This window comes from Epinephelus moara, chromosome 10 (assembly GCF_006386435.1).
Source record: "Epinephelus moara isolate mb chromosome 10, YSFRI_EMoa_1.0, whole genome shotgun sequence".
Classification (NCBI taxonomy): Eukaryota; Metazoa; Chordata; class Actinopteri; order Perciformes; family Serranidae; genus Epinephelus; species Epinephelus moara.
The window spans coordinates 31,739,982-31,756,560 of record NC_065515.1 but is presented as its reverse complement, the minus strand read 5'-3'; the positions used below and the strand labels follow the sequence as shown (position 1 = coordinate 31,756,560).

The 16,579-nt window shown below is 40.3% G+C and overlaps 1 protein-coding gene across 1 annotated transcript in view; it reads right to left on the bottom strand.

Moving 5' to 3' along the window:
- fam163ab (family with sequence similarity 163 member Ab) overlaps positions 1-16,579 on the bottom strand; it is a 34,225-nt gene that overhangs the window by 3,935 nt on the left and 13,711 nt on the right. The window contains exons 2-4 of the mRNA XM_050055024.1: positions 1,344-1,443; positions 1,216-1,237; positions 764-878 (exon numbers count right to left, since the gene is read on the bottom strand). Coding sequence (XP_049910981.1) covers positions 764-856 — 93 coding nt within the window. The 5' untranslated portion in view covers positions 857-878; positions 1,216-1,237; positions 1,344-1,443. The remainder of the gene's footprint in view (positions 1-763; positions 879-1,215; positions 1,238-1,343; positions 1,444-16,579) is intronic.

Below are 16,579 nucleotides of genomic sequence, written 5' to 3'. Positions count from 1 at the left end.
TCATTAATAAAACCCTTCATTTAAAAACTGCATTTTGTGTTTACTTGTGTTATCTTTGACTAATGTTTAAATTTGTTTGATGATCTGAAACATTTAAGTGCGGAAAACATGCAAAAAAGTAAGAAATCAGGAAGGGGGCAAACACTTTTTCACACTGTATATAGTATTCATAACTATGTTTTCGTTAGATTATAATCCCCTGAAAATAAAAATCGTTGCGTTTTTGTTACCTTAGAATGAGTGGTTTATATGTGCGAGTCCTCTTACATACAGTACTTACATACATACTACATAGGGCCATTCGCATTTTGGCATATTCTTGTCAGCCACTGTGGTTCTCCAATATGCTTGGCACATGAGAGAAGTTTCAGTTCTGCAACCTCACCACTAGATGACACTAAATCCTACACACTGGACCTTTAAGAAAAGTAAGTATAGTGTATAATAAAAGTAAATTAAATTAATGGTCTCTGGTTCAAGCCAAAGCCAATACCATATTGTTTAAGCTGTCTAAATTCTTACAGAATATTCCAAATACAATTACCATTCATTGAAATAATTATCATTGCCAGGATTATATGATTATTTTATTATATTTCATAAGGATATGCAATTTGAAAACAGTGTAGATGTATTACTCTTCTTCTATAGCCTACAGCCTCCTGTAAGATGCTGTGATAAAAAAGAAATGTGGCAGAAGGATTAATATTGAAGTGGGATTTAAACATCTTTCTCACACACACATACACAGAAAGAGACGTACCTGGAGTCTACAGTAACAGAGCACAGCTATGATACACAGAAGTATCACTGTGGCCAGTATTCCTCCGGTTATGACAACAGTTCCAGCTGTCATCCGACCAGCTCTCCATCAAACTCTGACACGGGCACAAGGAAGTGACATCATTAACAAGAGCCTCCCACTGCACTGCAAATGTGAGGTGTAATCAAATCACGCAAAGGTCAGCATCACGGTAAACACAGATGTGATGTGATGGAATATATTTTCCATGTAAGTACGTTAATAGGGCCGACTCGAAAGGTCATTCTATAATTAATGCAGAGGGAATTAGGTGGAGAACATGAACGGTGTAAATGACTTTAGCATGCATTTTGGTAGAAGGTAGAAATAATGGACTGCCATCATGAATAGACCCGAATATATATATATATAGCTTGTTTGCATACAAATCTACTATACACCCATATACTCACGTTCAGCAAAGTTGCTTAACACCTGAAAGCAGAGAATAAAAGAGGTTAGTATATCAAATGCTACAGATAGATAGATAGATAGATAGATAGATAGATAGATAGATAGATAGATAGATAGATAGACTTACATCAGAAGAGTGTTTGAAGGTCGTAAGGGTGTAGAGACGTCAAATCAGAGGTCAAGGGTGAGAGGTCACACCGCTGGATGGCCACACTCTATGAACATCTCTGATGAAAGAGGAATTAAAAGAAAAGGGAAGGTATAGCAGTTTAATTTCTCTCCACAAGGTGGCACCGAGAGAACAGAAAAATATCTCTCACAGACACACCAACATGCAGCACTGGCACTAGATAATGCCTTGGATGACGGTAATGGCTAGATAATGACTGGCATGACCTGAGATAAAGGAGAAGGGAAAAAAATAAGTGAGGAAACTATCAAAGAGGGGAAAGAAGAGGGCAGAAAGGGAGGAAAGAAGGAAAAGGGGAAGCAAGATAAGATAGTTCTTGTCTTTTATTGTTGTGTTAGTGGCTAATTTAACATCTGGCAAAGGGAGAGCAGTTGAAATTTAGCCTCTGGGCTAACACTGGCACATATATATTCATGATGAATGTGCATCGTCCCTGAGAATGAATGGCTGAATAAATAAATAGTTGTTTTCATTACAAAATGTCCACAAGGCATACACATGAACCCACAAACTGTTGTTGCATTACATAGCCTGGACAAAATAATAGCAACTCCTGTTCCTGCAGTGCAATGCAACCATGAACAACTTCATTCACCACCACAACAGAGCTTCAAGCATATCTCAAATCACATATGTGCATGTATCCAAACGTCGCCGCTATTAGCCAATTGGCATTAACAACTTCACACACCTTCAAACACACACACTTGAGCTCCATGCCAAATTTTAGCCTCCTAGGGAAAAAAACTGCAGCCACCAACCGGCCAACACAGCAAGCTATAGAGCTGCTGGTCACAGCTGAAAATGAGACAGAGTTGAATCAACTGTTCTCTGACACAGCCACAACAAAGCAATGACATAAACATATTTACTGTGGGGCTGCTGGATCACTTTAGATCGTAAAGGTGTTGCATTCACCTGCTGTTATCAAGCAAAGCAGTCACTATATTTAATAAATGTATGTCGTGTCCTCTTTCGTGAATTTCTGTTGATGAAGTTTGAGTCTTCCTAGGTTTCCTGTAAATAATCAGTGAAACAGAAACTCGTATGTGAGATCACTGTCGGGTCACTGCTGTCAGATAGAGAGGACATATACTGAGAATGATAGTATTAAATACGGAATGGTCGATGTCTCAAACTCTTGAGCAATGTCTCTCTATCTCCTCCACACTCAAATACACACAAACACATGCATGCAGCATTATGGCAGAGGAGCAGTATAAGTGATTTAGTGGCGAGGGGCTCAGTTGTTCAGGGATTTTAATCTGCAGGCTGAGGCTTGTCTTGGTGAAATGAAATCTATTACAGCTGATAAAAACATGCCAAACCCTTGATTGTTGTGGCAGGGAGAGAGGGAAGGTGAGATAAACACGGGGGGTTGAATGAAGGTAAGACAGTAAGAAAGGAGGAAGTAGGGAAAAAAACAAGAGAAAGGAAGGAATTAAGGAAGTAGCACAATGGGTAGATGTGTATGGAGGCTGACACACACACACACACACACACACACACACACACACATACACACACACACACACACTTTCACACTTCTCTGCATGAGTACACAGAGCTAATTTCTCAGCCTGTCACTTATGATTCCTGCTGTTTGATGTCTAAATGGGCTGGTGTGTGTGTGTGTGTGTGTTTGTGTGTGACATGTTTTCATGAGAGCAGTTTGTCCTGTACATGTGATGTGATAGATGAAGTCTGTCAGTCCATCATCGTGCAATGTGTCAGTAAAGTCCAGATTTAATTAGAGCCCAGTGAGTCTAATGAGATCTGGCCTCCTCACCACAGAGATTCTCACTCCACATGGCTGCACATGGGCTGTGTTGGATTGATGCGAGATGCCTACTGAGAAAACCTGTTCACATCTGTGCCCTGGTGGCAATTACAAATAGGACAACTTTGGAGGATGATGGTGATGATGATGCAATGGTGGTGTCCAATATAAGCGCACACAAAAATGGATCACTGTTATTGTGCATGTTTGTATTTTAAAAACAGATTGTGTAAAAGGAGTGAACGTAGAGACTGTGACATCATCCTTTGGTTTGTGGACTATGGTTTTCAAGCCTTTGGCCATCACCATCTTGGTTTTTTGGAGGCAGTAGAAACCATATTTGGACGAGAGGGTGAAGCTATGGAGGAGCGAGGGGTGAATCTGACTGAGAACCCTTAGGACAGTGCCATGCAACATATCCTCATACAGCGCTTCATAGGATATCTTACAAAAATGCACACGCAATGGTTCATAAGATATCTAATGAATTAGCACCCCATGAATGACGTTTCATGCTTTATGTTAAGTTACATACTTGTATAGTAACCACAGTTATCATATGTAAAGTTACAGAGGTACAGTTACTTTGATTAGGGTTTAGAAAAGAAATTGGTTGGGTGTCTTTAGGTTTAGGGAAGTAAAGTTAAGTAGTTTAGGTTTAGGAAAAGAAACATGGTGACGAACAGCACTGGGAAAGTTACTTTTGAAATTCAATAGGTTACAGAATAAATGGCAAATGGACTGCACTTGTATAGCACCCAGTCTTCCGACCACTCAAGGCGCTTTTACACTACTGAGTCACATTCACCTATTCACACACACACATTCATACACTGTTGGCTGAGGCTACCATACAAGGTGCCACCTGCTACTCAGTAACCATTCACACGCTCTCACACACCAATAGAAGAGCCATCGGGAACAACTTGGGGTTCATTATCTTGCCCAAGGATACTTCGATATGCGGACTGGAGGAGCCAGGGATCAAACCACTGATTTTCCGATTAGTAAACGACCCGCTCTACTTCTGGGCCACAGCTGCCCCAGACTACTAGTACTAGGGTACTAGATTAAAAGTTACCCTGTTAAAAATGTACGTAGCTATTTTAAATGCTTCATCAAAGTAATGTAACTTATTACATTTGATTATTTTGCAATTACTTTTCTGACAAATGTTTTAAACTGGGCAATAAAGCTAAAAGTCCTAATTGCACAAGTGTATAAATGTTGTACTCAAATTTATCCCAGCAGTTCTGCTGAGCCACATTGTCCAGAAATATGACAAAAAGAGGTATTCCTGCACGGCAAAAAGATGCAAAGCAACAAAATGAATGCTCTTTTCCTCATAAAAAGATTCTACTGAAAAGAACATTCTTGGATCAAACCCCTTTGTAATCACCAACATTTTGATTAGTAACGTTAATTCAATGACATGTTCTTTCTCAGTAACTGTAACTGGTTACAATTACGTTTATTTTGTAATTGAATGACACATCCCCAACGCTGGTTTCACATAATTCAAAACACCGGACTCCTGGGGGAAAGTCCTGTGTTTTGTGACCCATCCACCACCCCAACCTGCCTGCTAATGCGAACTACTTCCTTCTTTACTTCCGTCAGTGCATTGGTCACGTGTTTGCAGCCTCCCGAAATACATACACACAAATTACTGGCTCATAATTAAGAGGGATATATACAAATTCTAGCACATTACCTTTGTAGGTATACGTACAAACAGTGTATGAGAACAGCCTGTGCCATGGTAGAGACTTGTCAATCACAAGATAGCCATGCCCTAAAGCAAACTCTTTTTTATTGTCTATTTTACTCTACATAGGACCTTCATTTGCAAAATGAACATCATTCTGTGTTTAAGAAGACTCGGAACAAGTAATTAAGACCACAAACTTGTTAGGAAAATATTTCCTGAGGTAATAATCAAGTGAGAAGTAGGGTCATTTTCTCATTGACTTCTATAAAATCAGACTTTTTTTCAAGACCAATGAAGTCGCCCCCTGCTGGCCAGTAGACAGAAAGCAGGTTTAATGCATTTCTGCCACGCTTCACTTCAGACCCTTGACTTTAAGGCATATGAGTGACTGCATACTGTAAAACTGCAGAGTAACATTGTACTTTCTATGTTATATGGATGCGGTGACTAACTGCTGTAGAAGCAGATGAGACAGGTTGAGGTCAGCAAAAAACTACGGGACAAAACTGCATCACACTCCTGAGACGTGTTGAACATCTCAAACTGATGACATGTACCATTGTTAAGAGAAGCTGAAAGCACACTGAGCTGGAAGCGCTGTAAGACTGTCCACTGAGGAGAAGAAAAGGAGGCGGCGCTGCTCCCAGAGGCTGCGGTCTGAACCGCTACACTGGCGCTGAGCTCATAAACCATGTTTCTGTCAGAAAGTACACTAGCCTTCAATTATTTGTGGAGACCAAACGGGATGGCAGCTGACAGAGTCCTCTTAACATCATTCATCATCAACTCTCTCAAGTGCGTGCAATCTCAGACTCGGCACACCAAACAATTTTTCATAATTAATGCCAACACGGTGACTTGTACTGCATGGAGGAAATGGAAATGGAGTCACCACCGCTGTCACCACGTCATCTTTTACTCAGACACACAGACACAAAATAACAGATTTGTTTTTCTCCCTGTGTACATGCTGCTCTGCAAGCACTTCCAGACAAACTTGTTGGTTAGATTAATTTGAGTTCACTTCGTTTGACAAACTACAGAGAGGAATGAGATATCTGCATCAGCACACACAAACTCACACACTCATGCTGAGCACAGACAGAAAGAGAGCTGGATCAGTCACCACTGGGTCCAGATTAGAGTGGCCTTCAATCCCCAATACTGCCTGAAGAGCCCTGTATACTGATAAGACTCTCACATTGCACACATACAGAATTCACTCAGGCAAACATGTACTCATGCATCACCAAATAAATCAGGACATCCTAATAAAACATCCATTAGAACAGACAGCAGAGTTGTCATAGCACTTAGCTACCGTCAGTGCACAAAGAGGACAAGTGTTTTATTTACTCAATATCACCACTGAACCTCAACACTCACCATAAATGTCTAATCAACAATTAAGAGTTGATACTGCAGTATAATCAAGTATGATTCATCCCAGTATATTCACAGCAGCAGGATGTATGTCGTTTGCAGCAGCTCTACATATATAACACGTTTAAGATCTACTCTGCAGATTTATCGGCTGCTGTTTGTAAACACACTCGTCAGCGAAAGAAAAGTCAACCCCAGATTGAAAAATGTGTCCCCTACTGTTACTTGAGATAGGACATTGAGCAATTGCCAGAAATTGTTTTTGCAAAACATGATGATGTCACAGTGAAGCTGACCTTTGACCTCTTGGATATAAAATGTCATTACTTCATTTAATCCTATTAGACATTTGTGTGAGATTTTATCATAATTAGCTTATCAGTTTCTGAGTTATAGCCAATAACATGCTTTGAGAGGTCACACTGACCTTCAAACACCAAACTCTAAAGCTGAAAACACACTGGCGCTGCAACTCATTAACAGACAACCAGGCAAAGTTATCACTACTTTTACTGAAAGATCTGTGCTTCCTCCACCTGTGCATTAGCTTAAAATCACGTGTGGACACCCACTAATTAAAGTTAATTTTCCACCTGAAGAGCTATGACTCACCAGGCAATATCTTTTTGGCTACTGTCTTTATAATGACAGAATTTTGAGTGGTTTAGCTCAGGATATTTCTCTCCTAACCCATTCTTGTCACGCACTAGATACAGCAACAGCGACAGAGTTCTCTTTGCATCAGCGGTTAGGGGGGGCGTGCTGCCATAGGAGCAGAGAAAAAGAGTTGTTACAGGAGCAGGTATGTACAAGCAGAGAGCAAGTGGGGGGCATTTAATTCTGGGGGCAACGAGGCTGGAAACAGAGCAATGGCTTAAAGTACCACAGGGTGGCATGTCCAGGAGCACAGATGTGTGTCTTGCCGCTACAAGTGTGGGATTGTGCATTGAAAATAATAGGGGTATATTTTTTGCCCCGCAAAAATTGCATCTGGTGTGTTTTGGCCTTTATCAGGTCTTTTTTTTTTTTTTTTAAAGATTATTTTTGTGGGCTTTTTGCCTTTAATGGACAGGACAGTGTGTGAAATGGGGAGACAGAGAGAGAGTGGGGACTGACACGTAGGCCAGACTCGAACCCGCGACCGCTGCAGTGAGGTAATGCCTCTGTACATGGGGCACTGGCACTATCCACTATGCTACCGACGCCCCTAATCAGGTCATTTTTGAGTCCAAGTGGGCATTTGCACCAAATTTCAAGTAATTCCCTCAAGGTGTTCTTGAGAAATTGCATTCACAAGAAGGCGATGGATGAGGTCACAGTGACCTTGACCTTTGACCTGTGTCCACCAAATTATATTTGCTTCATCTTTGACTCAAAGTGGATGTTTGATTTGAAGACCTTCCCTAAAGGTGTTGAGATAATGTGTTCACAAGAATGAGACTGATAAAAGGTCATGGTGACCTTGACCTTTGACCACCAAAATCAAATGAATTCATCCTTGAGTCCAAGTGGACATTTGAAGAAATTCCTTCAAGGCGTTTTTTGAGATATCACATTCATGACAATAAGATGGCAAGACGAACAGAAACACAGATGAACAGATCTACAACCCGAAAACATAATGCCTCTGGCCACAGCTATTGCTGGCACGGGTGCATAAAAAATACTGAAATAAAGGCAGTGTGCTGAGTCTCAGCAGAAAAACACACAGCCAAAGACTTCTAGTAGGTCAAGTGATGACTGAAAGGATATACTTCTGTATGGTCTATCCTGCATAGTATAGCTTTCAGAAAGATGGCAGCTCAGGTCTTCAACGATTGAAAGATTTAAGGCGAGCTTTTGTGAAACACAGCTGTCACAAACACACTGAGCACGCAACAAGTCTGCAGATCCATTTCCATCACAGTGGCAAGCATAATAATATGATAATGAGGTGTGAGTCTCAGGTGGATCGTAGCCTGTGGATGATGAAATCCTCTCAGAATGCATTCATGTGTCACTTTGCTGTGAGTTGGAGCTGCACTGCATTCTGGTGCTCAGCACATTTTAGTTTTGGACAAGCTGATATTTTTCTTTAAAGCTTGTATCTGCAGCATTTTAGCTCGAGGCAGAAAATACTTTTTTAAAAAATCACATCAGTGTTTAAGTTACCACGCTGACACCTATCAGTCATCTTAGTGGTCTTATGTGTTTATGTCCTGAGGCTGTGAGCAATGCTGGTGTAAATGTTGCTTATATTACATTTTATTACACTATACTAAGAGTATACTTTTTCTTTATTTGACTTTTTTTGTTTATTTTGCAAATAAAAAAAAACAGATAGAGCTTACTAAGAGGTAGCCTGTTTCCTGACCTCTAAATCATTACCCACATCTTAATTTGCCCATCCATTTTCATCCACTTATCCGGGGTGTGGGAGAAACAACAGGCCAAGCAAAGCACCCTAGACGTCTCTCTCACCAACAACGCTTTCCAGCTCCTCCTGGGGCACCCCAAAGTGTTCCTAGGCCAGATGAGATATGTAATCCCTCCAGCGTCTTCTGGGTCTGCCGCTGGGCCTCTTACCAGTGGGACGTGCTCAGAACACCTCTAATAGGAGGTGCCCAAACCACCTCAGCTGACCCCTTTTGACGCGAAGGAGCAGCAGCTCTACTCCGAGCTCCCTTGGGATGTCCAAGCTCCTTACCCTATCTCTAAGGCTGAGGCCAGCCACCCCATGGAGGAAACTCATTTCAGCTGCTTGTATCCGTGATCTCATTCTTTCAGTCACTACCCAGAGCTTTCCCTCTGTGATCAGTAGCCTATAGTTCGGCTTTAGCATCTAACTATATTTGTCTTTTTAACCTGTTGTTGCTGCTGAGTCAGTTTGACTTCCTGGATATATCCTTCAAACACAGACTGTAGACCCCTCTGTCTGCTTCTCTCTGGAATCACTGTTTCATTTTTCCAAAAATATGATAATATTTCTTCAGGGAGTGCAGCTAGTTACAGTGTGGGCTCCATGCTTACTCTGACAGCTTGTTGGACCATCACAAAGGGGCGGGGCTTAGCAAAAGGTCAATTCTGAAGTTTCCAAACCAGATCCCTTTCTCCCCCTGGCTGCGCCTCAACATCGTAATTTGTTCAGCGGTCTGGTGTTGTACTCATTGACAACTGTTCTCTTCCGCTGATCAACCAATCAGAGATTTGCAGGTAGATATAAGAATAGTGACATCTTGCGAGCTACCTAGCTTCGTCCTTGACATATTACATCACATATATAAAGATTATGTTTAATGATACAAACTGTTTTGTTATGATATACTATAAACTGTATACTACACTCTGTTACACTCTATTATGTGTGATTATGCTGTGGTACGATGCAACGCACTACACTGCACTACAGTGGACTATGTTAATGTTTTAAAGCTTTTACACCTGCAATCATCGCTCTTTCATATTTTGTGGGTTTCTATCAGCCTGCTGGCACTCCATTGTGCCCACTTCCATTATTGCTCTCCATTGTCCTGTAAGTTATTTTTTTTGTAGGATAAAAAGCCTTCATGCTGTAAAACTGCAGGTTTCCCATATGCTGTTTTTGGCAAATCAGAGTAATGAGAATATCTCACGAGCCACCTCTCCCTCTCCCCCTCTCTGATGGAGTGTTCCCTCTGGAGTCTCAGCCATCAGTCTTCAGGAGCATCTGAAGGACCTTGACTGCCCTGCAGGATTTTTACAAGATTGATTCTTTGGATCTTAAATTCAGCAGCGGTCAGCCAGTCTCCCCCCCTCCAAACACACTGCAAACACATTTAAGGCTTGTGAAGTAAACGCCACAGGTTTGATCCCCACAGTGTGTCCTCCCAAACAAGTATGTTTTCATTTTTGTTTTGTAGTGAAATTTTCAGGGCAAACATGAATCAGTAGTTCTGTGTCTAACTTTCAATGCCCATTTCTAAACAGGTAAATATTCAAAGGTAATGTCTCTATACATGGAGCGATAGAGAGATAGTAATAGTGATGATAAGAATTAAGTTAAAAACCAACAATTAAAAATAAATACATAAATTTAAATATAATGATAATAATATATATAACATATATAAAATGAAATTGTTATAAAATGAAATAGAGAGATGGTAAGAGTGATACAAAAAAATCTAAGCAAAAAATTAATTAAAAAAATAATAAAACACAGTTTACAGTAAAACAAAGGAGAAAATTTACAATCAAACAAAGTATGTTTGAGCAAGAGAACAACTTGCTCACTCACTCGTTTACAATTTCAAAACTGTCTTTTTGTGTGGTACAGATTTGTGAAGTCATCTGGGGATTTTGCAATTTTCTAATTTCAGACAAAGGATTATTAGATTGACTTTCAGCTTGTAAATTTCCTTTAAAACCCTCTGGATCCTTAAATATGCATGTAGTCAGGATAAAAGGATGATTCGTTTTACTTCTGACATTGTGGAGATTTAATGTTTACACAAAAGAGCAATGTAACTGCCAAGAGATATATTTGAAAAACAATACATTTGTTTGCTGAATTATTTGGTACCTGTTCATACTTTATACACTTTTGGTGACAAATGGACTATGTAGATGAAAACAAAGTCTAAGACCAAACTATGCTATCAGAAATCCCTACGCAAAATCAAAAAGCATATTGTTATTCTCATCATATCTAAACTCTGGAACAGGTTTTCATACCCAACCTTTGTTTGCAATACATTGTTCAAGTCTAGGAAACATATCATGTGAATCAATTGTGCAAACCCCATCTGGACCTTCCACATCTGTGAATAACAGGTGATGATACTGACTCGCCACTTATTGGTAAAACCAAAAACTACTTAAAGTCGGTGTCATTGGTATCAATTTAAAATAACAAATGATTCAACAGCTGTATGTCCTGTTTCTCGCTACCTGTTTTTCAGACAATAATTTACCAATAGCTCAACGTTACGTATTTTACTAAAACTGGAAGCACAGACAGCCCAGTGCTCAGTATGTGTGTCACTGTAGGTAGTCTTCACCGTCTATCATCAACTGTACTTGAAATGCACATTCATCCGTGGCCTTGTCAGACCATAATGACAAAATTGTGGACTGCCTTTGCAAGGTTAATTTCACCTGACTCCCCAAAAATGTGGATGAGATAAGAGGAGGACTGACAATCTTCCCTCCATCAATGTCAATCCCAGCCCTGAACCCTGGACTGTTTGAGAATCTGTTCTTTTAGATGCTTCAGGTGTTGGTCTCAGCAGCAGAGGCAGCAGTTCAGACCCAAAGCCAACTTACCCAGGCAATAATTCATGCAAAATTTCAGCACACATTATTTTGGAAAACCACCATTTTGTCATCTAAACTCCACGGCTCTATGGCTGTCGTTGTAAGCAGAGAAAACAAGTCGCACATCCAAACAGGATTCATGGTCACAGTTGAAATGTAATTTGTCTAATCCTGTTATCTGGCGTTCCAAAGGCTTTCCTCTATCTGGTTCCTCTCTCTGTCGTCTCTGGTGCGCCGCAGTGTGGGCGTCTGTGTGTGTGTGTGTGTCTTTGCATGTGTGTGTGTGTGCATGTGTTTGTTTGTGTACGTGGGTGTGAAGTAAACACAATTTCGGGGGTCGGTTTAGGAATTGTGGAATATCTTTTTCATGAAGATTATTCACCGTAAAAGTAGAATCACGGGTAAAGATGTCAAAACAAAAAGACTAATCTGTTAAAGCTGCACTGGGAAACTTCACACAGTGGCAGCTCAAAATTAAATCACAGGATAGAACTGTCTGGATCATTTGATTTTAGTGAATATTGTAAGATGACGGCAGCAGATTGTACACAGCTCAGAGCTCTAACTGTAAACTGCAGAAGCACTGTTGTTGTTTTACTGGAAACATATGATCAGCCAAAACACATCAGGTGATGTGTTGACTCTGCTGTAAGCACATTTGTGTCTCCTAGGGTAGCGAAGGCATGACCTGCCTCATTCTTCCTCTGATTGGTTGCCTTTGTTGCTTGTTAAGTTTAGGCAAGAGGAGTGGGATTGGTTAGGGTTAGGGTAAGAATGTCAGGGTAAGCCAATCAGAGGAAGACTAAGGCAGAGTAGGGCGGGTCATGAAAAGGCCAATTCGCCTACTGTAAAGGAATGTGCACTGTCCTTGGTGCTGAAGTGATGTGATTGTTCGAACATGGTTTTGTTTATACTGTAAAGCCCAATAAATCTATTAAATTATGAGGTCTGGTGGCTGGAGCTGTATGACAGTTTAATAAGTGAATTATTGCTTTAATTTCTCAACAGAAATGTATATTTTGTATGTGCAGGTGAAACACTACAGTGTGCCAAAATGGGATATTGAGAGATTCAAGGGTATGTGGGGCATGGCACTCTGTTAAGGAAGCTCATTAGCACCCCCATTTGGCTTGCAAACAATGAGATTTGCATGGACTGCTGACCACTTTCCAGCAGTTGGGGGTAAAAACATTTTTTCCCCACTTAGATTTGACCATCTCAAAAACAAAAAAATATCATCTAATCTCAATAAACAGATGTCTGTATATGTATACAGAACCTGTAGGCAATGGCAAAAAAAACAGTTTAAAACATGGATTAACTGATTCATAAAATCATAGAGTTGTAAAACTATAAATCATAAAAAAAAGTAAGATTTTAAAAGAGTTGCAGCAGCCTGAAGCATAAAAAGAAAGAGTTTCAGACCTGAATCAGGAAAGTCAGAGCAAGTTAAAGACTAAAGTGAACAGATATGCTTTTAGCTTTCTTATAGAAAATATTTAGCGAGCTAGCTTCCCTGATATCTATAGGTAGTGTGTTCCATAGCTTTGGGGCGTAATTGACAAAGGCCGCATCTCCGAACCTCTTCCAGTTGTTACTGGGAACCTCCAGTAAACCAGCAGCAGATGATCGCAGTGTTCTTGGAGGCAAATAGTTAACAAGGGGAGTTATCAATGTAGCTTGGTCCCAGCCTATGTAAGGCTTTGTATACAGAGAGGAGGACCTTAAAATCAATTCTAGATGTAACAGGAAGCCTGATGTGCTCTCTCCTCTTGGTTCTGGTTAATAGCCGAGCTGCCGAGTTTGAGCTCTATTGAGCACCAGGTGAAGAGTCTTTCCGAAATCTGCTATCGTCTGATGACAAATTAGTTTTATATCATCTTTTTTAATTTATTTATCTGCATTCATATGAAGAAGTCTGTTTATTTATAGATTAGCAAAAATGACCGGTGCACAAAAAAGGAAGTCTTGAATATCCACTGACTGCATCTGATGTCCCGAAATATTGTCTGTTGCCTCCAGAGACTTGTTGTTTTCAGACTGATAGCCGATGGGTTCCCAGATCAAATGTCATCAAACCTGTCCAAGGAGACAACAAGGATTGGGCATCTTTCTTTTTTTTAATCCCCCAAAAGAGCATTTAGAGAGTTTTTATCTCTCCAAAAAAACCAAACCCAATAAATGTACAAAAAAAAAAACTGCATTGCTGACAACATTTATACCTCTTTCTATTTTATTTTCATATATTAAAGTTTGTATTGTGTTACTAAACTAGTAAGTAGTGACATGACTTAATATGTATGCATACTTTGCATTCAGTCCATTAATACCTTTTAAAATAAATACTTCATATTGTGTAGCTTTTATTTAGGGGATAATATTTCACAAGAGCTCCACTCTCCCTCTCCTGATACACCTGTTCCACCCATGCCCCACCCATGGAATGAATAATGGAAAAGAGAGTGAATGATTTGGATATCCACTATTCTTAATAAACAGTGGAAACAGATCAAGAATTTTATAACAGAAAAAGGAACAACTGAATGCAGAAAATTTTGAGAATTTCAAGAACTCAGCATGTGTGACAATACAGCCACTTATTGACATGAAAAAACACATAAGGATGGACTTGGACTGGCAGCTGCTCTAAATTCCAACATAAGCAACTTTTTCTTCTTAGTGACATTTTACACTCAGTCGTATACTACAAAAAGCTTTTATTTTATTCAATAATACTGCTACAAGTGCATATATTTTCATGGCAGAGCCAGTGGGAAACATCCTCTAATACGACCCAAAGGAGTGTTTCCTAAGTTAGTGCCCCTAGCAGATAGCTAATCTAGTTTGGGTTAAAATCATGAATGTGTTATAAGAACCTTTCTCAGCTCAAGGAAAGTTTTACAAATACAAAACTGAAATAGATTAAAAATTCATAAGAGAAACAGTCATCATTGATCTTTGCTTTTTGGGCCGCAGGGGACTTTTTCAATGTAATGCCGTGAGTGGCCACTGGGAAACATTGAAAGGGGGCCTGGTTACTCTTATGTACTTAAAGAAACATGATGTAGTGATGGGAAGCACGCAATATGAGGTTACATAGGTAAGTGTTGACTTCTGGTATCACACAGACCACCAACAGTGGTCTCCTGGGTCAAAGTCCTGTGTTTGTTTGACCCATCCATCAACCCTGACTGTTTGCCTTTGTCATTCTATACATCATCTGACTTCCTCTTTCACTCCCCTCATGACCACTTGAAATCGGCGCCAACAATAAATGTAAATATGGATCACAATAAATTGCCAATTCAAATTCATTTAGAATTTGAATTGGGGGGGGGGCAGACAATAATGCACCAAATGGCAGGTAGATTAACTTCCTGGATGTAAACACTTACAGGTGACCTTCAAGTCTTTTTTATGTACTGAGGGACCTACAGAAGCTAAACCGACCGTTAACCCATCTTGTCTTCTTGAGCTATCACAGCAGTTACAGCCCACTAGGCAGAGATTGATGACACTGAACATTTTAGTTCAATTACTTGATTTTGCTCGAGGTCATGTGGGGCGAAGAACGCAATGAATGTAAAGATCCACTACCCAGAATGATCCTCTTGGCCCTATAAAAGCACATGATCAATACAGGCGGTAAAACGCCTTCATCCCCGTGAAGATGGGGAGAGAGATAGGACGACAGAGAGTTGGAACACAGTTTCAGTCTTTTTCTCCTTCCAATCTGGACCATGTTCTGATGCTGTATACGCTGCTGGCAGATTTATAACTGGTGTACATTACGCCGTTATGCAGCTCCCCGGGTACTGTACTCCAGGCTGCCAGCTCCTGATTCAGCCTTTCTACACACTCACTGTGACTCAAGAGGTGGTGAATACCTTCACTCACATGGTGAGCTAAAGATTCATTACTGGCAGTCCATCTGTAATTTTACACACACGTCAAATTCAACTTCCTCCCTTTCAATAAAGGCCTATCATCATCTATACTGGCAAGTGGGATGGCTATGTGTCTTCAGCTGCTTCTACCCTCTGTGGCTCTACTGCACTTGTACTGCCATTACAACCACAACTGCTGCTGCTGCTAATGCTACTACTACTGTTACTATTACTATTACTGTATAACTACTGCTTCTGCTGTTGCTTTGTGCGTAATGTTTACAAATTCTTATTTTGAATGAATAACAGCAGTCAGAGTTTTCCCTTGACACTTGACATTTTCTAGATTCACAGCCAGTACTCTACACACATCTACTGACCATTGGCGGATTATGACACAATGGACCCCTGAGCCTGGACATGTAAAAAGGCCCCCTATCCTACAGAGTTGAAGTCCTATAGAAAAACTCAGAGGATTAACTCTTACTTAAAATGTATCATCATGATTTCTTTGTTGTGACATCCTCAAAGTGAATGTTTAGGCAAACTTTTGGCTTAGGGCCCACCCATGCTACTGACCCCCAAATCAGTTTCTGTTTGCGCTTATCTGTTCTTATATACCTTCATCTATTATTTTAATAAAGGAATTCTTCACCCCCAAGTGATCAGAATCCAAAAACTGAGAAAATTCTTGATGAATTGAAATCAAAGATGGTTGTATTTAACAACAGCAAAAATATATCAAAACATCCAATTACAAACTCTCACACAACTCGTGCAGTATACAGGCCTTACTTAGTTACTGGTTTTTGTTCAGCTTGGTCATCTTGTGTCATTGGGAAACGCACATTAAGGTCCAGGCGGAAGTTTGACTTCCGCCTGGACCCTCTTGTCCTCCATCTTATCGTGTATCAAGTAAAACATTTATTTATCTTTATTTCGCAACTTATTTGTTATTGTTTTTTCATTCATTCATTCATCTTCTAACCGCTTCATCCTCTTGAGGGTCGCGGGGGGGCTGGAGCCTATCCCAGCTGACATCGGGTGAGAGGCAGGGTACACCCTGGACAGGTCGCCAGACTATCGCAGGGCTGACACATAGAGACAGACAACCATTCACGCTCACATTCACACCTAC